The 21,415-nt window shown below is 36.5% G+C and overlaps 1 protein-coding gene across 1 annotated transcript in view; it reads right to left on the bottom strand.

The window, feature by feature from the left end:
* Positions 1–21,415, bottom strand: part of DHX29 (DExH-box helicase 29) — a 43,139-nt gene that overhangs the window by 20,128 nt on the left and 1,596 nt on the right. Inside the window, exons 2-11 of the mRNA XM_028119129.2 lie at positions 15,123–15,196; positions 13,614–13,727; positions 12,566–12,695; positions 11,708–11,850; positions 9,913–10,041; positions 6,864–6,990; positions 5,992–6,150; positions 4,183–4,348; positions 3,796–3,919; positions 1,726–2,340 (exon numbers count right to left, since the gene is read on the bottom strand). Of these exons, the coding sequence (XP_027974930.2) occupies positions 1,726–2,340; positions 3,796–3,919; positions 4,183–4,348; positions 5,992–6,150; positions 6,864–6,990; positions 9,913–10,041; positions 11,708–11,850; positions 12,566–12,695; positions 13,614–13,727; positions 15,123–15,196 (1,781 nt within the window). The remainder of the gene's footprint in view (positions 1–1,725; positions 2,341–3,795; positions 3,920–4,182; positions 4,349–5,991; positions 6,151–6,863; positions 6,991–9,912; positions 10,042–11,707; positions 11,851–12,565; positions 12,696–13,613; positions 13,728–15,122; positions 15,197–21,415) is intronic.

Raw genomic sequence — 21,415 nt, forward strand, 5'->3', positions numbered from 1 at the left:
AAGGTTGAGATTAGATTCTCACAAGTGATCTGGGAAACAAGCGCTAAGAAATGTAGCACAAGTGCTGATCCTGCTACTAGGTGGAGCAGCTTAAGTAAATCTATATCTACTTAGTGAAATTTATTAATTAAAATTATTTTTCCATGGTCTTCAATTATCTAAAACTGTAAAATTTGTTTTGCTAAATTTAAACAAGAAAAACTTTTGTTCTTTCCCAAGTGTTGACACAAAAGCTATTCACCTGCTTTAGGTACCATCAATATTATTCTATTTTTTTTTTTAGGGTGGGGAGGGGCAGAGGGAAAGGGAGACAGAGTGTCAAGCAGACTCCGTGCTGAGCACAGAGCCTGAAGTGGGGCTTACTCTCACAACCCTGAGATCATGACCTGAGCTGAAACCAAGAGTTGGACACTTAACTGACTGAACCACCCAGGCACCAATATTCTTCTTTCTCATTCAATTATCTTGCAACAAAATGCTGAGGTACCCAGGAACAAAAATTTAGAGCAGTTCTCAAAATTTTCTATCAAGATTTCATAAAAGCTGCCACCATTAAAAAGCAGCTGGTATTATAGCAGGAGGGGAAGAACGAAGGGGAGTAAATTGGAGGGGGAGACGAACCATGAGAGTCGATGGACTCTGAAAAACAAACTGAGGGTTCTAGAGGGGAGGGGGGTGGGGGGATGGGTTAGCCTGGTGATGGGTATTAAAAAGGGCACGTTCTGCTTAGAGCACTGGGTGTTATGCACAAACAATGAATCATGGAACACTACATCAAAAACTAATGATGTATGGTGATTAACATAACAATAAAAAATAAAAAAAAAGCAGCTGGTATTGTACAGGTGGTGCCTGATGGGAATCTTGAAGTTCCTTCTATTTCCACCACACTGATTTTTTTTTCAGTCACTCTTTTATTTGCTGTGTGTGTACATGTCTGTCATCCTCTTAACGTGAGTTCCTTATCAGACAGAAACTGTCTTTTTTTCTTCTTACATTACATGAGAGAAACCCAGGTAATTTCTTACATAAAACATTTTTAGTAAAGGGGTACGTATCTTAAAGACAGAGGCAAAAATGTTAAGTACCGTCTCCAGAAAGGACGATGCAAAGTAATAAATAAGCTGAGTTATTTAACTTGGAATTTATATTTGGTTCTAAGCAATTTCTGTATTCTGCAGTCATTCTGGCTAAGGTGTGGCCAGTTTTGGGTATGCCTGCATGGCAAAATGCACGACAAGAGATATTTTAGTATTTTTTCCATTTTTCAAAAATAAAGGGCTTGAGAACAGTCTAGCTTTTCTTCTATATTGTTTTTTTTCTTCTGCTTATTAAAAAGAATTAATGAAAATCTTCAGGAATACATTCCATAGAGAAGATTTGCAGAAACTTGAGATTTAGGATATTACAGTCAAATCTGTACTTGTCTATATTCTTTGTTCTCTTTAGTATGTAACATATTTGAACATTCAATTATTAAACAGAATATATTTTTTCCTTGATATGAGGATTTTAATGACAGAATTACTACTAACAACCCCTTTCAAATGAGGGAGAGTGGCACAGTATGACATCTGTCAAAGAAAACATGGAAAGTGCCTGAGATGTGCTACTGAACACACAGTAACAGTCACAAGTCATACACAGTACAGGTTCCGTTTGGATGCCGAGCGCAAAGGTGAATAACGTCACTGCTCACTGAGGCGGAGCTGGACATCATCTTACCCTTCCTCCAGGTCCATTTTCACAGCCCAACTCGTCACATACTCTTGTGGCCAAACTCACTGCCGAGATTCTTCGGGGCTGAGTGCAGACAATGTTACACTTACTCGTTCCCCACTCATTTAGAAGCAAATCTTCCAACAGAAAATGTGGTACTTGAGTACTCTTGCCACTCCCTGTTTCACCTGCCACAACCACTACCCGGTGCCTTTTGAGAGTTTCAACGATTGAATTCCTATGTTTGAACACAGGTAACTGCTGCCTTTCCTTTAGAAGTCTCTGGTACTTCGGCGTGCTTTGTAACTTTCTAAACAGTGTTCGAGCAGGTTCCAAATCTTCTGCCTTTTCTGCGTCCAAGGACAGTGCAGAAAAATCTTCATCAGAAACTAAATTTTCCCAAGATTCCTCAGGATCTTCAGAGTTTCCGCGCTTGTTTCCAGAACGCTGCTGCTGCTGCTGCTGCTGCTGCTGTTGCTTCAGTCTGTTCAGAAGTTTGGCAACAAACACATCACGGGGTTTATTGGTTTCCATTTTATTTAATTCTTCCTTTTTCTTTTCTGCATCACTCCACTCCAGCCAAACATCTCGGTAAGTGGGAGGAAGTAACTGATGCACTGACTACAGATGGAAAAAAAAAAAAAAAAAGCAGTATGTTATTTTCACTAACTACTGGATACCAAATTTCAATAGGCTAGAGTTCAGGATAGCTACTTTCCTTTTAAAATGTAATTTCTCTCTTAAATTAGTAAGTTATTACTTTAATATAAGACACATGCTCATGATGCAAATTTATAAACAGCATATCATATTCAGGCTTCTAGACTTCCTAACCATGTGACCTTGGGCAGATAATCTCTCTGGGTCTCAGTTTCTACATTTGTAAAATGGGGCTACTATCTCCTTTATAGACATATTCTGAAGTAAACTTTAAGTTACTATATGAAAAGTACTCATTCCTGGAACATAGGAAACTAATAAATACATTTTTATTATTTATTCCTGCAGTGGTGCTATGTAAGTATGTAGATGATCCATAAAGCATTTCTGAAACAAAGCTTCCTGTGAGATGCTGGTAGTTAAATTAAGATTATAGGTCAAAGTGTTTAAAATGAACTACAGTGGAGGGGCACCTGCATGGCTCAGTCGGTTAAGTGTCTGCCTTCGGCTCAGGTCATGATCCCAGGGTCCTGGGATGGAGCCCTGCATCAGTTCCCTGCTCGGCAGGGAGTCTGCTTCTCCCTCTCCCACTCCCCCTGCTTATGCTCTCTCTCACTTTCCCTCTCTTTCTCAAATAAACATCTTAAAAAAAAATGAACTACAGTGGAGTCCATCTAAGTTAACCTAATGCTGTGCTATAAAATTATTTCTGTAACAGTTTTCTCTGTAACAATGATAGTCATTTCTATCAATTAAGCTTAGCTTATGATACCTTTTTTGCAAAATAAGGGAAATAAAGGCATTAAGAACTTTTACTGCCAGAAACTGAATAAGAACTATTGTTTGGAGTTGCATGTCATCAGGGTCTATAATTTCCATGACGAAAAATACACGTATTTATTGTATAAAACAAATGTTGACAATCCAACAATCCAAGAAAAAAAGAGCTTCATTCAGTAGTACTTTAATCTTTCCTTAACCTGAGAGCTTATAACTAATATAGCCTAAAACTGAAAAGTGGAATCAAGGTCTATAACTTTTCAAAGCTGAGGGAAAATATAACATTAAAGAGAGATATTATAATATTTAAACATTAAACTGTTTAAAAATTCTTACTTCAACCAGCCTCGTACAACTATTTTTAATCTGTAAAATAGCATAGCCTGAAAAACTGAACCACTGAAATGGTTCAGAGCCTCTGGTCTAAGGACAGAAACACTGAGCTAGGTTTAGGGGCTAGAGGAAGTCAAAATTATAAATAAGCAGAAATGAGGATTAATTTGAAAAAGCAGTAAGTAAAAACTGGCATGAAGGGCCATAATTAAATATGACATTCCGTATGCCCATACCGTTTTAGGTTGGCTATGTACAGTCCACAAATGGATTTTTGAAACAGCTCACTCTAAAAAGTCTCACCTGCCCTTTCACTAAACGATAAAGAGCTAGAGTTGCTCCCAGGTGCTGAGCTTGCATGCCATCTTCTGTTAAGATTGTAGGGCACACTACCAGTACATCGTCTTCAGACTTGATTACCTTTACCCTACAAAGAAGCCAAAGAATTTTAAAAACAAAATTAATGAAATAAAACAAGTCAGAATTCCATTAACCCTGAACCTAAGTTTACATTAATTATTTAAATTAAATATTTCCATGGAAGACACTACCTAGATAACTGATGAGCATTATCACCCAGAGACATGGAATGAGAGAGCTTCCTAAATGTCCACTTAACACATAAGAAACAAAGAGATTTTTCATCTTAGATTTTCCTAAAAGTTCATTCAATTACCAAGAAAAACATACCTACATTTCCAGTATCTACCTACTGGAACTTTTTCAAAAGAAGGATTTGGACTCTTGGGAAGATTCTTCCTGACCCAATCGATCAGAAATTGTTTGGGAGATTTTCCAGTCCAGCTTCGAGCTGTATAGTCAAAATTTCTTACATCATGAGGTTCCTTCTTTTTCTCTAAAATGACAGACAAAGATTGGTGCTTTAAAAATTGTCATGCAATAATGTATACTCTCTTTTGAGTGATCAAAGTCTTCTCAATTTGGGGACAAGACTTTTAGAAGAGAATATGTGAAAAATGACAGAGAAAAGCTTGCCCTTCTACAAGTGATGTAAGCAAATCCTCTGAATGGATAGAACCATTGAAAATCTGAATCTTAAAAGTATCCTGGGTAACTTGTAAAATATCTATGATATCCATGTGATGAATTATTTATGGTACTCTGAACTACAGCGTTTGGGAGGCTACCACACAGGGAAGGGTAATATTTTGAAAAAAATATAAATCAGATGTCACTTCTCTGCTTAATAGCCACCACCACCACCACCACCTTCTTTGGCTTCATAATCCATATAAAATAGAGTCCAAATTCTCCATGGTCCATCTCTGCCTATCTGTTATCACTCCACCATCATGCTCACTACACTGCAGCCACACAGGCAGTCGGTCACCTCCCCAAATGTTCTGAGCCTGCCTGGCCCAATACAGTAGCCACTAGCCACATGTGGACAAACCTAAATTAATTACAATTAAACTTTCAGTTCTCAGTTGTACTAATCCCATTTCAAGTGCACAATACTCGTATTTGGCTAGTAGCTACCACATTGGATAGCTCAGATACAGAACATTTCTGTCATACAGTGTTCTGTTGAATAGTCTGCTCTAGATCTTTTCCAAGTTAGACTTCCAATCTCCCTCCTTAGAAGGTTCTTCCCACCACCATGTCACTGGGCTGACACCTAATCATCTGTTAGATCGCAGAGCAAGTCATTAGTCCCCTTATCTCTATTATTAGAAACCAGTTTTCTTGCTCTGATAGCACACATCACAATTGGTAATTAAATATTTATGTATATTTAAAGCTTACATCTCCTACTAGACCATACCCTTGAAGAGGGCAAGGACTAGGTGATTTTGTTAATAACTGTACACATAGCATGTGACATTCTGAACAGTAAGGAAATCCAATAAATACTTATGAAACAATGTGTAATTTAAAAAACTAACAATTTAGCATAGACTTTGACTATATTACAGATAAATATTACCCAAGCTATGTCAATAATACTTAGCACAAATAAGTATACAATTACACACACATGGTGGCATGGCATGACTCACAGCAGGCTTAAAGAGGTGCTGTTTTGAATTGAGCTTTGAAAGGAGGGAAAGGTTGGCCAGTAGGGGCTAACAGGATGAGCAAAATCATGGAGCCATGAAATAACATGTGGCTGTAGTACACGGCTGGGAGAAAAAAGTAGAAAGGCAGACTGTGGCAGAATGTAAAGGATCCTCAATACCATGATAAAGGGTTTGGACTTATTACCGATTAAGGGTTTTTAACAGGGAACTCACATTTAAATGTGTGTTATGGAAAGATAATTCTGGCTGGAAAGAGATGAGGCTGAAGCAAGATAACTGTAATTATAAAATGCTACAAAAGTTATCATAATTATTACTTTTCTAAGACAGCACGTGGAAACATAGCTTTACTGCCAGCTTATGTAGTCTGCTAGAACGCAAAGTAACACAGTTTCTCAATTGTATTTTCATTGACGTTTTACTACTTACACCTTGAAACACTTTCCCTTCATTTTACCTTTCTCTTCTTCAGTAGCAGCTACCGATTTTTCAAATAAGTTAAAGTTCAAAGCCCTTTCCTCTTCTGTGGCTACAGGAGGCTTTTTCCTTTCATTCTGTTGATGTGAAATCTTTATGGCTGGATTGAATACTGGATGGTCTTCTAAAGTTTCCATTTCTACCAAGAAAAAAATCATGCTCTGTTGTATTTGTTTTTATGTCTTTTTATTTTGCAAAGATGTTTTAAAAAAAGACAGCATTCCGTCTTTTTCCTTGTAGCCAAGTATTCAACACTTCCTATTTGGAATTTGTGCTAGAAGTCAGAGGCAATTTATTTCACATATACTAAAATGTTTTAAATAAATTAACAGATGTAGAAGGTCCAGAAAAACATCCTCACTAGAAATGAATACTCATGGAATTATATCCGCCTCACCTCCTTCTCCTTGAATGAGGTTTTAAGGTATACATGAGAGGTTGACAAACTATGGCCTGCCGGTCAAATCTAGCCGGCTGCCTGTTTCTGTACATCCTATAAGCTAAGAATGATTTTTATATTTTTAACTGGTTGAAAAAAAAATATTTGGTGGTGGCATGTGAAAATTATATGAAATTCCCATTTTGGTATCTGTAAAGTTTTATGAGACCATAGCCATTCACGTACATATTGTCCATAGCTGCTTCTATTCTGTGACAACAGAGTTCAGTAGTTGTGAGGGTCTATATGGCCCACACAAGCTACTATATTTATTACTTGGCTTCTTGCAGAAAGTCTGCCAAGCCCACTATAAACTGGGATTTTTGTACACAAATTAAAAAGAGGCAATCTCCATGCTGGGAAAGCCAAAAAAGAAAAGACATTTATACATCTAAGAATTTGGAAGTGTTTACCTCTTTGAAATTTCCTTATTTTTTCTTGAGCCTCTTTTTGGCCTTGCTTGTTTTTTTCTAGTTTAAAGGTAGCTGCTTGCTCCTTTGCATCCAGAAGTTTTGCTGCAAGGTGCAAGTACCTTTCATTCTGTTTCAAATAAGATGATACAGAAATTTAAAGAACAAAATGAGTTAATCTATTGTCAATGTATTATATCAAACCTATGACCTTTTGATCTTATTCTTTGATCCAGCAAATCTACTTTTAGGAATTTTTCAGAGAAATAATACAAAGATGCAGATTTGCAGGTACATATACATAATACCGCAGTACTGAATGAAGACGAAAAACTGCAAAACAAGTTTTTCTACAGAAAAAAACTAGTCGGCCATTATAAAAAGAAAATGAGATAGCAAGAGAATGAGGGTGATCCGTATGTAAAACTTCCTTGGCATGTTAAATAAAATTTTAAAACTACAGAAGAAAAAGTAAACGTGAGTTCATTTCTAAAATAAGAAAACGTCTTATTTTTATACATTTTATAAACACGTTTTGAAGGATTGTATAGGTAATGATATAATAATTCTCATCTGAAAGTTATCTTCCTATAATCGCTTTCTTGTAGAAGATAGTGAGGGACATTAAAAAAAAAAGCCTCTGGGGAAAAGGGGTGTAATAAAACTTAAGGACTTAGCTCTGCTGAGCAGCCATTAGTTTAAAGTTAAACTTGAATTTCTGTTTTTTACCTTAGGTTAATAAGGGACAGGTGAAACGCATAATGTACAGGGTGAAGATAAGGGCATGTAGAATGCTGCTATGAAACACAACCGTTAAGATGAATGGAAAAGAGATAAACCAAGGCAGCACATGGAGCTGAATTTGGAGGCTACTCTGTGTAGCACACACACGATACACTGTTAACAGGTAGAAGGGTTAGCTATCTTCCCCTATTCACCCAAATCACACTCATTCTTTCATCACTCCTATCTCCGTCACGGATACCATCCCTCCACCTGCAAATCTCTTGCCGTCTTTGGTTCATTAATCTTTATATTTGGCAAATCAACACTTTCTCTGGATTCTTGCTTTAAATGTTTCTGTTCCTTTCCAATTCCAATTTGGAGCCTTATTATTTCACAACTGAGGAAGTGCAATAGCTACCAAAACGGCTTCCCTATCCTTTCCAAATCACCTGGAACACTACCTAAATATTCCAAACCACCTTAACTAAACACTACTAAATCTGACCTAAAATAGCAAATTCTTCCTGTAATTTACCTGCCCCCATGCTTCTAGTGGCTCTTCATATGAGGAAAAGTCTTTCTAGGCATCAAAATCTTCTGGTGTCAGCTAAACTCACCTGTTTACTCCTACCTGCCAGTATTCATCTACATTTTATGCTCTGTATATACTCATTTACTGTCTAATACCCTAAGGCCCCTTATGCAATTCCACCTCTGTACCCTGGTCACACTGTTTCACCCCTCTGGACCATCTTCCTTTCCTGCCCATGTGTACTCTATGCACCCTTCAAGTTCCACCACTCTTCTTTGCAGGCTTAACCAAATGCTCCAGTCAGAAGACACCTCTTCTTTGAACCTCAATGTAGACTTGTACTGTCCCAAATTCTTTTTGTTTATATTAGTTTAATACAGGCACATGGTTAAAAAAAAAAAACAACTTACAGGATATAGAAGAGTCTAAAAAAAGAAGTCTCCCTCCCATTCTAGCACCCCAGTCCTAATCACTAATAGCTTTTTGTGAATCTTTCCAGATCATTTCTGTGCATACATTAAGAATGCAAATATATGTATATATATTTCTCTTTTACACAAATGGGTTCATCATACTACACGTTATTCTGCAACTTCCCTTTTTTCTTTCTTAACCAATTTTATTAAGGTCTGACTTATATACAGTAAAATGTACACATTCAGGTGTACAAGTGAATTGAGTTTGATAAATGTATATTATCCATGTAACCACTATCATAATGAAGATATAAAACATTCCCATCATCTTCAAAAGTTTCCTCATGCTGCCATACTGTGAATCCCCTTCCCCTGCCCTTGGACTCAAGCAACCACTGATCTGTCTTTTGTCACTATAGACTGATTTTGTATGGATGACTTTTCTAGATTTTAATATAGTAATTACACATGGACTCATTTGTGTCTGGCTTCTTTCATTCAAGTATGTTTTAGAGAGTTGCTTGTATTGGAGAGTTGCTTGCAGTGTTTGGGTATTATGACTAAAAGCTGCTATGAACATTTGCATACAGGTCTTTTTTGTTGGCATGTTTTCTTTCTTTCTTGAATAAATACCTAGGAACGAAACTGTTAGGTCATTCGGTTAAGTGTATGTTTAACTTTGTAAGAAAGTGCCAGTCTTCCAAAGTGGGTGTACCATTTTACACTCCCACAATGTCTGAGTGTGCCCGTCATTCCATGCCCTCCCAGCACTTGGATTACTCATCTCTTTAATCAGAGCCATTGTGATGAAGATAAAATAGTATCTCATTGCAGTTTGTTTTCATTTCTCTGATGACCAGTGATCCTGAAATTATTCTTACATGTTTATTGGCCATCCATGTATCTATTTTTGTGAAGTGTCTGTTGTCCTTTTAAAACTTCTTTATAAATTCTACAGAAGTCCTGCCAGACATATGTATTGTAATATTTTCTTCCTACAACTCGTTTTCATTTAACCTTACATTTTTAGTTTGTCTTATGATATCTAGGTTTTCTCTGACCAGACCACAGATTTCCTCTGTAAAGAAATGTGCCTTTCTCTTATTATCCAAGGAATTTAGCATACTCCCTACAAATGATAATCATTTAAAATATCTGATGATTATCTTTTTAAACATGGGAGGAATATAAGTAACAGCTACTGAGCAGTTATTTTGTGCCATTTCTATTTTTTTTGTAAGTTTTGTTTAATCTTCACATCAACTCCTAGAGGTAGGTATTTCTTTAATTTACAAAGGTGAAAACTAAGTTACAGAAAAGTTAAATTATGTTGCCTATGAATAGCCAGCTAGAAGCCTAATATACATTTCTAACTCACAGGGTCAAATTTTTCCTCCTCTTCTAAACTTTTAGAATTCTCACTCTTTTCTTCTTCATTTTGCTGTTCAGCATACCGCAAGATCCATTCTTTCATATTTACTTCCAAATTTTTCTCTTCCTTTTTTGTCTAGAAAGGAAAAACAAATATCTGAAAAACCAAAGTTAGAAAAAGGTGTCAAACTACCATCAAGTATCCCTGTTTTTACTATTTTCTTTATACTCAGAAACAGCAGACATGTAAGCCTCAAAAATCATCCTACATACTGTTCTGTGAAGGACAAATGAATTCAACATTACTTTAAGAAGTCCAAGCTTGCAAAATCCAAAAAATATGTTTTTATAAACAGGCAAAAAAAATAAAAGAACTGTTAAAAACTAGTGTTTTTCCTTAAAAACAGTGGTTTTCTGGGGATAATGCTTCCAGATTGTTTTTGTTTTGTTTTTAGCCTTTACTGAGATATAGCTGATACATTTAAAAAGTGTACAAATTTAATGTGCATATTAATATATCAGTTTTAGATTAGTTTATCATAATGTATATATAAACTCAATATTTTGATGATTTTGGATATACACATACACTCATGATCACTACAATCAATGTACTAAACTTATCCATCATCTCCAAAAACTTCCTTGTGTTCTTTTGTTCATGTGTGATGGTGAGAGTGGGGAGTGGTGGCTGTAGTAAGAACACTTAACAAGCCGTCTATGCTCTGAACATATTCTAAAGTGCACAATATTGTATTAACTCTAGGCACTATCTTACAAAGATCTCTAGAACTTATTCATCTTATGTAACTGAAACTTTTAACAATTAAGCAACATTTCCCCACTTTCCCCTCTCCTCCTGAAGGGAGGTAAACGCCTCTGGTAAACACCATTTTATTCTCTTCCTCTATGAGTTTATTTTGGATGCCTCACATAAGTGAAATCATGCAGTCTTCATCTTTCTGTGACTGGATTATTTCACTCAGCATAATGTTCTCCAGTTTCATCCACGTTTATAGAGGTTTTACAATATGCAGAGTATTTTTTTTTTTAAGATTTTATTTATTTGACAGAGAGAGAAAACAAAAGCAGGGGGAGGGACAGAAGGAGAAGCAGGCTCCCCCGAGAGCAGGGAGCCTGACACGGGGCTTGATCCTAGGACCTTGAGATCATGACCTGAGCTAAAGGCAGACGCTTAACTGACTGAGCCACCCAGGCACCCCACGATATGCAGAGTATTTAAGTGTAATGCCCTAAAGAAGTACACCTTCTAGTATTCATGACTTTCTGTAATCCCCTTCCACACGTATTTTGGAGTTGGCCACATGACTTGTTTCAACCAAGGAAACAGCAGAAGTGATACAAGCTGGGGCTTATCATCTTGAAATACTTGCTCTTGGAAGCCAGATGCCATGCAAATCAGACCACTCTGCGACCACCACATATGAGGAAACCCAAGCTAGCCACAGGGAAAAGAGGAATGCCTGGCTAGCCCCCAAAGAAACCATTGTGGATATTCCAGCCTAAAAAGATACCTTGTGGAACAGAAGGACTAACCAGCTGAGCCCAGTACAGACTGTAGAATCTAAAGAAATTAATTGTTGGTTTAAGCCACTACTTTTTTGGGTGGTTTGTTATGCAGCAACAGATTACTGAAACAGTGATAGAAAAGCCTGGCAAAGCAATTAGTTATTTTTGATAAGCAAAAATGTTATTGCAACCTGGTATTTCTACTCATGAACTATTACATGTGTTTTCATTCTGATTTTATACAACTTTAAATGTTTAATTTCTTAAATTACCTTCATTTTAGTATCTTCTGTTGTTTTGGTTTTAGGCTGCAATGGAGGTGAAACAGTGGCTGGTATTTGAGGAGATTGGAATTTTGGCCTACTTTTAGGTTGCTGTTCTTCAAATTCTTGACTGAATCCTTCAGGAAGTGCATCTTAAAAATGGGAGTAAAAAAAACCATTCATATGATACATAAAACATAACCATACACATTCGTTAAACATGCACATAAACCCTGCCTAGACAAACAGCACGGAATTTTCTTCCATCCGTCATCTCCTAAGAATAGAAATCCTATGAACCTGGCTTTTTTGTCAAAGTAGGAGTGGAAACACTCATGAGATAGGTAGCCCACCTCTGTTTGGCCATTTATTTCACCCTCAATGTGTGAGACTTCTAAATTTTCAAAAAAAGATCTGAACCCTTCCCAACTCCTTGGTTGCCTGTCATAGTGTATGGTAAGATCCTTACTCAGTCATACAAGCAATTTGCAGTCCAGGTTCTTGCCAGAGATTATAACATTGGCCTTCTGGTTAAACAAATTTATCTAAAGCCATATGGCCCAAATTTCTGAACCCAAACCAGGAAACACAGCCTAACAGGTTACAGGCAGGCAAACTTTGAGAATTTGTTGTATTAAGTGCACTGTAAAATGACTACTGACAACTAAATGTACAAAAAAAATTTCTTCTTGCATGGACTACAATCTCTGAAAATATACTGCAAAGAGTGAAAAAGAGTAAGAACATTTGCAAAATAAGCAATTATAACAGTGAAAAAATTTAGAGCTTGATACAAATGTCACAAATGCTGAAATAATTTTGAGAAGGTTTGAGAAACCGAAAGAATTTTATGACAATACTACTTACCATCTGAAAGATTTAAACAGAGCCAATCCAAGGCAGAATGGAGATCACCTCCCTGTAAGAGCGTGTTAGTCATGGCATCTTCAATGTCCTTAGTCTTAAATGAAAATGCTTGTAAAGCCATGTATAAATCCTATGAAAGGGAAATGAAAAAAGGCATTCTATTTTCTCTCCTTTTATTACTCATTTTATTCTTCCACTCATTTTAAATCAGAAACTGATAACAAATTTTAATTTCAAAAATATGTTTTTTTCCCTTCTAGTTAGAAGAGTTAAATATGCTCACCAAACTGAGAATTGAGGAAAACTATTGATAAATTAAAAAAGGACCTGAAGACACTGCTCATATTCTTACTATTCAAAGATACTGTTTGCAATGTAGTATGTTTCCTTCCAGTCATTTTTCTATGATTTTGTAAAAACAAATTTCACTTAATAATGTAACATAAGCATCTTCCCAAGTTATTAGAAACTCTTCATCACTTTTAATAGTTACATAATAATCCACTGGCTAGACATAAGTTAATTACACAGTTTCCTATTGGTGATCACTTAGGATATTTTCTCTTTTTATTGTTTAAGTAGTGCTTTAATAAACACATCCATATATAAAGTAAAGCATCTTAATGTACTTTCTTAAAGCATGATCTTTAGAGCTGGGCAGAACTGGGTTCCAATCCAGACTCTGCTTACTCTGCTACTTACTAACAACCTCCAGCTATAGTGTCTGTAATCTCTTTCCAAACCCCAATTTCTTCATTTGGAAAATGGGGCAAAGTACCTTTTGGTATTGTGCCAGTTAAAAAATAAGCAAAGTGCCCACTACAGAGTCTAATATAATCTGGGGAATGTAATTTAATTTTCATACCATCATTTTAATGTGTGCTCTTGTATCTGGCCCAATTCCTTCCCTATTCTTGCTGACAGAAATGATCTACATGAAATCTCAATGGAAGCTGAAGAAGTCATTTTATCTCACCATCTCACATGTGGAGCTGTCTTAAAAAGGCTCCATTAAAAATAAGGAAGTTAAAAAAAGTTTGCAAAATACCTGTAATTTTTTGGCAGTAAGTCTTCCAGAAATCACTCCCTTGTCATTATTTTGCTTTTTATGCTCATTTATCACTCCAATAATTCTTTGCTCTAGTTTGTGATTAATTACCACCTGTTGAAGCCAAAAAGGTCATTATTAGAATCTAAATTATTAAATATTTAATAATTAGAAAAAAATGAGAGTTTTCTATATCCCTGCCAACCAATACAAGGATTTCAGTGAAAATCAGATAAAATAATTATTGTATTTTAGACTACCATTCATTGGACCACATCTGTACCATATATTTTAGAAAAAAATGTGCCGGGGTGCCTGGGTGGCTAAGTTGGTTAAGCGTCATGGTGTTAAGCATCAGCTTAGGCCAAGATCCCACGGTTCTGGCATTGAGCCCCACGTCAGGATCCCTGCTCAGCAGGGAGCCTGATTCTCCCTTTCCCCCCTGCTATCTCTCTCTCTCAAAGAAATAAAATCTTTAAAAAAAAAAAAAGAAAAAGAAAAAATGTGACATGGAAAAAGCAACATATGGCAAGAAAAAATCCTTTGAAAAACCCTCTTGAACCTGCATGTCTCAAGACATTGTTCTTGGATTGCTATTGTTATGACTGATTCCTAAGCTTGATCCTAAACAAGCTGAATCAGAATCCTTGGAGATGGAGTCCAGAAATCTGTTTAATGTAAACCACCCCAAGCACACAGCTTGAAAGAATGGATGCTACACTAAAAAGACCTCTAAGGTAAAAGTAAAAACTATATACACAGTAATAATTAGGCTACACAAATTCTTTTGGCTTTCAGGGTTTGATTCCTGTTTTTCCATTAGCCATTTTTGTCTTTAATATTTTTGTTCCATATGTTCTTTCCATATTTTTCACCTAAGAATACATAAACATATACCTACAAAGAAACCACCCCTTGACACATCTTTACTGAATGCCTACAATGAGCTATGTTCAAAAATATACTTCAGGAGTTCAGTCTAGCAGAGGAAACCTATATAAAAAGATAAACTGTAAACCAGCACAGCAATCATTTAAAAAGGCATATGAAAAAAGTAAGAAACCACAAGGAAAACTGCTGAGTTATGAAGGACTTCTTAGAGGTTCCAGAGGTGACAAATGGAGAAGGGGAAGTAGGTCTTTTTAAGCAGAGAGCCCACTGACAAAAGCCCGGAGTCATAAAATCACATGGGATTTGAGGGAACAATGAGATTTAAACTAAAATTTTAAGTGGAAAAGAATAATGGGGAGGAGGCTGGAAATGTACACCAAATCAGGTCTGAAAGGATGCATATGCTATCCTTAGAAATTTGGATCTTATCCAGATCTTCCTTAATTTCTTATGGGCTTTCAACATTATGTGTTATGATTTACTTCTATTTAGTACGGATCAGCAATTAACTATTACAAAAAATTTAAATACCCCATAATTTTCTTATATTTAATATATCTTCTTTTTCATTTCTCAAAGAGAACATTTCTTGAAATGCCTCAAAATCTCAGTACTCACTTTTAAAATAGATTTATCCAGATTAGCAGGACCACCAGAATCATTTGCAGAATTAAAACTATAAATTTTTGGACCTGTGTATAAAAGACAAAAAGTAGTCAAGGCAATTTAGTCATTGATAGCTATTACACTATTTTAATTTTCCTCTAAAAAATTGCTAAACATTAAATATTTGATTTCAGCTCTTTTTTCCCCACTTCACCAAGGAATCTACAATCTAGCAATATGGACTCTAAATTTTCAAAAACATTTTACCAATTAAATTTCTCTAGGTTAACCAGTTACTTACAAAGAGCAAAGGCTTGTACATTTTTTAAATTAAATCTATCTTCATCTTCGTATTTTCACAATCAGATGCTTTTCTGCCTGGTACTTGGCTGAAGTAAGACCTCTCAGAGGATATTAGATTCCTGGTAGAGACGATGGTTAATATTAAAGAGAAACACTCCCTTAAGGTAAAAATGAGATGGCAGTTCCTATCATCTTCTATTCATAGAGTCCAAGGTTGCTGTATTAGTTTCCTAGGACAAATTACCACAAACTTGGTTGGCTGAATATAACAGAAATATTCTCTCACAATTCTGGAGGCCAGAAGTCCAAAATCAAGTTGTCAACAGGTCCATGCTCCCTGCAAGCTCTAAATAAGAATCCTTTCTTGCCTCTGCTGCCTTTTGGTGATCCCAGGAGTTGTTTGCCCTGTCTGCCTCTTTTTTACACATGGTGCTTCACATGGCCTTATTCCCTGTGTGTCTGTGTCCAAATATCTCTCTCCTTTCTCTAGACACTACTCATTGGATGATTTCACCTCAAGATCCTTGACTAATTATATCTGTAAAGACCTTATTTCCAAATAAGGTCACATTCTGAGGTTCCAGGTGCAAATGAACTTGGGGGGAGGGAAGGGGAAAATGCGACACTACTCAACCCACTACAGATGCCAACTCTGTTCCAGCCAACAGAAATGCTATGCGTATCATCAGTTCTCTAACAACGACCAACCAAGAAGGAATAAATAGTATTAAAAGGTACTTTCAAACCTTTGGTCTCATGATCTCCTTACTCTCTTAAAAATCAGTGACGATCCTAAATACTTTCTGTTCATGTGAATTATAACACTGATATATACCATACTGTAAATAAAAAGGGAAAAATTTAAAATATTCATTAATTCATTAAAAATAACAAACCTATGACCAGTTAATATAAACACTTTTTATGAAAAATAACTGCATTTTCCAAAATAAAAAAAATTGTTTTCCATTTTTGCAAATCTCTTAATGTCTGGATTTTGCATTCAATTTTCTGTAGTATTATCATGCAGTCATTGAAAAATACCACTATATCCTCATGAGAAAATAACTACAAAAATGACAACATTTTAGATTATGGAACTAGTTCTGATCTCACGGAGCCCCAGCCAGAATGGTCTCAAGAATTCCACAGGATTCCTTGAAACACACTTGGTGAACTACTGCTGTGTAAGAATAATCCTAGAATCTTATAATACCTACTTAGTCTACTCTTATATATCTCAAAATAAGGTGTGGTTTTTTGTTTTTTTTTTTACTTTGAGAAACCTACACATTAAATTTAGAAGTTGCTTACTATGATTTTAAAGGTCAAGAACTTTGATCCTTGTTGACTTACAGAAGGGTATTCATTTTAAGATGCTAGTTAATATAATCAGGCATTTTAAAACAAAAGTTTTTGAGCATAACTATTTACATTTGGGCAGTCTGGACTAGAGACATTACTGGTTCCCTGAATTACTTCTATGCTAGAGTTATACAGAAAGTACCCAAGGCTACCTAGAGTATATGAAAAGATAGTGACAATTCTGGCACAGAATGGTTAATTTCCTTATCTTTTAGTCTTAGACTCTAATCTTAGTAACCTTCCTCATCAACTCATGTCAATAGTCATAAATTAGAGGACCTATCAGTAGTCCTTAACCATTTCTGTGAGGTTTCATTAGTTGCAGTAAACTTGTTCACAAATTTAGCATACTAATTAGAGTTTACAAGTCCCCCAAGTCATTAAGGGGACCCAATTATAACCCTTTTGGAAAAGATACAGATGGATGAGAGGTTTATTACCAAGACTATACTGAGAAGCAGTTCAAGGTTGATGTGTTACTGAGAGAGGTAAAACTGTAAATTCCTTTAATTTTTTTTTGTTAGTAAAGACTGAAATAAGCAGTAAACTCTGAAGACAGCAATAAGCTCTCATTTGTCTCCTCCAACTATTCCACCTGAGATATCCAATGATACCACGTCTTTGAAGTCACTTTATACTGTGAACTTCCAGAGGGCAAATAAAAGAAAAGCTGAGTCCCCAGAAAATCGGGAGAGGAATGTACACCAATACTGGTGCACATTCACTGGGTGTCAAAAAGTGTCCCTAAAAGTGGGTATGTTTTTATTTTAATCAATATGCGAAATGAAGCAACAATGAGATCTTGCCTCAGAGGTATGACCGATTGAATCAAGTAAACCAGTAAGGCCCTTTCTGTTTCAAATTCTTCTTAAAACATGTTCAATCAGCAAAATTTGAAGCTTTTTATGAGGCATTACCTCTTACAAATATCTATTATTGTCCCTGGAGGCATGCAGAGGCTACTAAAAAGACTGAACTTACTCAATTCCCTGAAACTGCTCTAATTTTCTATTGGGCGATTCTTTGGTCTCCTTTCCTGTCAGATGTCAACCTTCAGAATGCCAGTCTAACAGCCCCCTACCACCAGATTCAAATGTGTTACTTAAGAAAAATTTAAGGCACCAGAAGAAAACAGATATTCAACCGTATAAACTAGTAACCCTATTTTCAAATGCAATTCTAAGTCAACAGGCCATGGTATAAAGATGGTTCCCATTCTTTTGCCAAGTAAGGTGCACAGGATTTATGAGCTATTTTCCTTGCTGCTTAAAGAACTTTTTCCATAAACTGTGGTTTTCCTTTTCACACAGAGTTACTGGAAATCTGACTGGAAGTAAGGATGTTAGTGTACTATATCTCTAAGGCAAAAGTATTATGGATTTCAAATTTATAAACTGTATTTCACAGAACACAACATATTATTGTCAAGAATATTACATTAAAGTTGAAGCACAGGGGCGCCTGGGTGGCTCAGTCGTTAAGGGTCTGCCTTCAGCTCAGGTCATGATCCCGGGGTCCTGGGATTGAGCCCCACATCGGGCTCCCTGCTTGGCAGGAAGCCTGCTTCTCCCTCTCCCACTCCCCCTGCTTGTGTTCCCTCTCTCACTGTGTCTCTCTCTGTCAAATAAATAAGATCTTTAAAAAAAAAAGTTGACGCACAGAAAAAGTGATTTCCTCAAGATGACTCAACCAATAAAAAAGCATCAGCCAAAAATCAATTTCTTATTGCCTAATACTCTTTCACAACACATTCCTTTTAAAATGTATTCCATTTTACATCACAGAGTGATTATAATGACCCACTATCACTAATACATTCACTTTGAGTTGCTACTGCTGGTGACAGGTGCACTAAGATACTCTGGTTTCTTTCTGACCAATAGTATACAACTGCAAGGGGATCCAAACCAGCCAAGGTATCCAAACAGCGATAAAATAAGATCCAGTCCTGGTCTTCATGGGGTAATTAAGCAACTAATTATCCAAATAAGCTCTGAAAGGGAGTACAGAGTATCTAGAGAATAGATGAGGATGAACAGATACAACTTGAGTAGTCAGCATCTGTGAGGAAGTCCACACTGCCAGAACCACCTGACTAATGTGATCCTTTAAAAATGTAAACTAGCTAAAATCTCTCCTACATTTAATACCAACACAAGCCCCCGACACTTTCTTCTTGTTTTCTTGTAACATGCCAAGCTTACTCCCATCTTAGGGCCTTTGCCCTTGTCCCCTTAGCCTCAAACATTCTGTCTCCAGATTTTCCAAGAGCTGGATGCTTCCAACCATCTCAGCATAGAAGTTTTCCTCAGAGAAGCATTCCCTGTTCTTTTTTTGACACAGAGATAGAGCATGAGTGGGATGAGGGGCAAAAGGAGAAGAAGACTCCCCGCTGAGCAGGGAGCCTGATGTGGGACTCGACCCCAAAACCCTCATGACCTGAGCTGAAGGCAGACACTTAACTGACTGAGCCACCTGGGCACCCCAAGCATTCTGTGTTTTAAGCAAAAACAGACTCTACCACCCAATTTATTCTTTACCAAGTCACTGTTTTCTGCCCTTTGTAACACTTTTTCTGTTTTACTTGGATGACCCTGAAAAATATTTATCACGGTTTTTATGAGTTCACTCATGACATTACTCCCCTAGTGTTCTTTCAACTCTCAGCTAGCTTTAAGGATTTTCACACATACAAGCCTTACAGTCATTAGTTCTCTCTCCCAACCAGTTCATGTGGTATTCCCAGTGCCTAAAATCTTGCCTGGCACATAGCAACAATTCAAAGATTATTTGATGAACAAATGAAATGAAAAAACAGGAGTGGAAGAATACTGAGAACTGTGCCAAGAGGCATTTCATGGCAGTAGTGATTCTTTACCTCTAGATGAGAAGACAATTTTGAGAAGTAATGCTATGTACAATGCCTTGAACTTTTGAAAAGATAAGAGATGAAGTGGACTAGAACAGTTACCCTTACATTAGCAACTACAATAAGTTCAGAGATAATTTTTTTTTCCAAAGTAGGCCTAACATATGATATAAAAAATACCCACACAGAAAAAAAAAGAAAAACCATGTTGCAATCTGTGTAGATTTATTTTATATACACTGGTATACATATTTAGTTATAAAATATTTTCTACAAATTTAATAGATAATCTCTCATTTTTTCTCTCTTGATTTCTTAGCCTTAATTCCTCTGAATTTCTCCTTGTCTCTTATCCAAGAATATTTTTTAATGACTATATGCACAGCACCAGAACAGACACTGAGGTATATTAATACATATCCATGAAACAGTTCCTACCTCCTAAAATTTTGTAGGCTATTTCCTCACATACAACAGGCAAGACCTAGACATCAAAAAGAATGATTCAAGTAACAATGATAAATGAGCTGTGGATACAGAAGAATTCAAAAAGCAGTTGACATCTGGGATGGGTGTTACAGGATTTCGGAAGACAGTGTTTGGGATAGGTGGCATTCCATTAAGAGAAAATGGCAAGAATACCGGAGGAGAAAGTCAATAGCTGCATTTGGAACAATGAAAATACCCCAGATTTGCTATAGGTGAATATAGGAATTAGGAAAAAGGCTGGAAAAAGGGTCTCAGGTGCTAGGTGAATGGTACGGACTTTATCACAAAGTCAGTGAAGATGCTGTGGAAGAAACTGAGAAGTGCTATGAACAAAGCAGCGTCCAAGATGAATCTGATGCTTGAATGCAGGCCAAACTAGAGGAGGAAAAATAACAGAGTTGGGGAGACCCATCAGAAGGCTTTGCTGGTTCTCCAGGAATTCATGAGTGCCTAGACAGGTGTGAACAGCACAGAAGAAAAGTGAAAATGGTGTACACAGAAGATAAATGAGTCAAGACTGAATGAAGCTGGGCAAGAGATTACCCATGAGGAAGAAAGGAAGGCATTAAAAGTAACTATTGACATTGGATAAAGAGGAATGTGGAAAAAAAGAAACAAGGAAATCAAAAAAGCTAGTGTGGGAAGAAAATAGTTTAGTATTAGTGGAGTTAAATCTGAGAGGCTTGCAAAAGAGTGCCAAAAGGTCCAAGTAAATACAGAAATGGCTGACTTGGGATTAGAATAGAGACCAGGACTGGACAGATTGAGGAGTCATGTACAAAGGACAAGACACAATTAGTAATGGAGTACTCTCCTAGAACAGCTATAGAGTGAGAACTATACTGTCATAGACTAACACCTTTGGTGAGGGTCACATTTTGGAGCAGGAGAAATGGGAAGACAAAGATTAGAACAAATTATTAGAGAGTTGAAAGAATTCAGAAGAATATCAGGAAAAGAATGCAAAAGAGGCTGATTGAGAGTAAAGTGCTATAGAATAACAGTCGAAGAGAAATTCTATGTATCCGTATTTATAGGCATTATAACTTTGTAGTTAAAAATATTATAATAAATTGTAGGCAGCAGCTCTTTCTGCCCATGGGTCCCGTCCCCATGCTTTAATAAAATCACCCTTTTGCAAGAAAAAAAGTTATAATAAATTGTAGGGCAAAGAATTATATATCCACTCTCTATGTGAAAGTTTGTTAAGGGCCAACTTCTTCAGTCTCATCCTCTCTTCGGCAACGCTTACATTCCAGGAGTGCCTCAAAGACCCAAG

This window comes from Eumetopias jubatus, unplaced genomic scaffold (genome assembly GCF_037043125.1).
Source record: "Eumetopias jubatus isolate StellerSeaLion01/CBP00866 unplaced genomic scaffold, mEumJub1_p1.0 scaffold_5, whole genome shotgun sequence".
Lineage (NCBI taxonomy): Eukaryota > Metazoa > Chordata > Mammalia > Carnivora > Otariidae > Eumetopias > Eumetopias jubatus.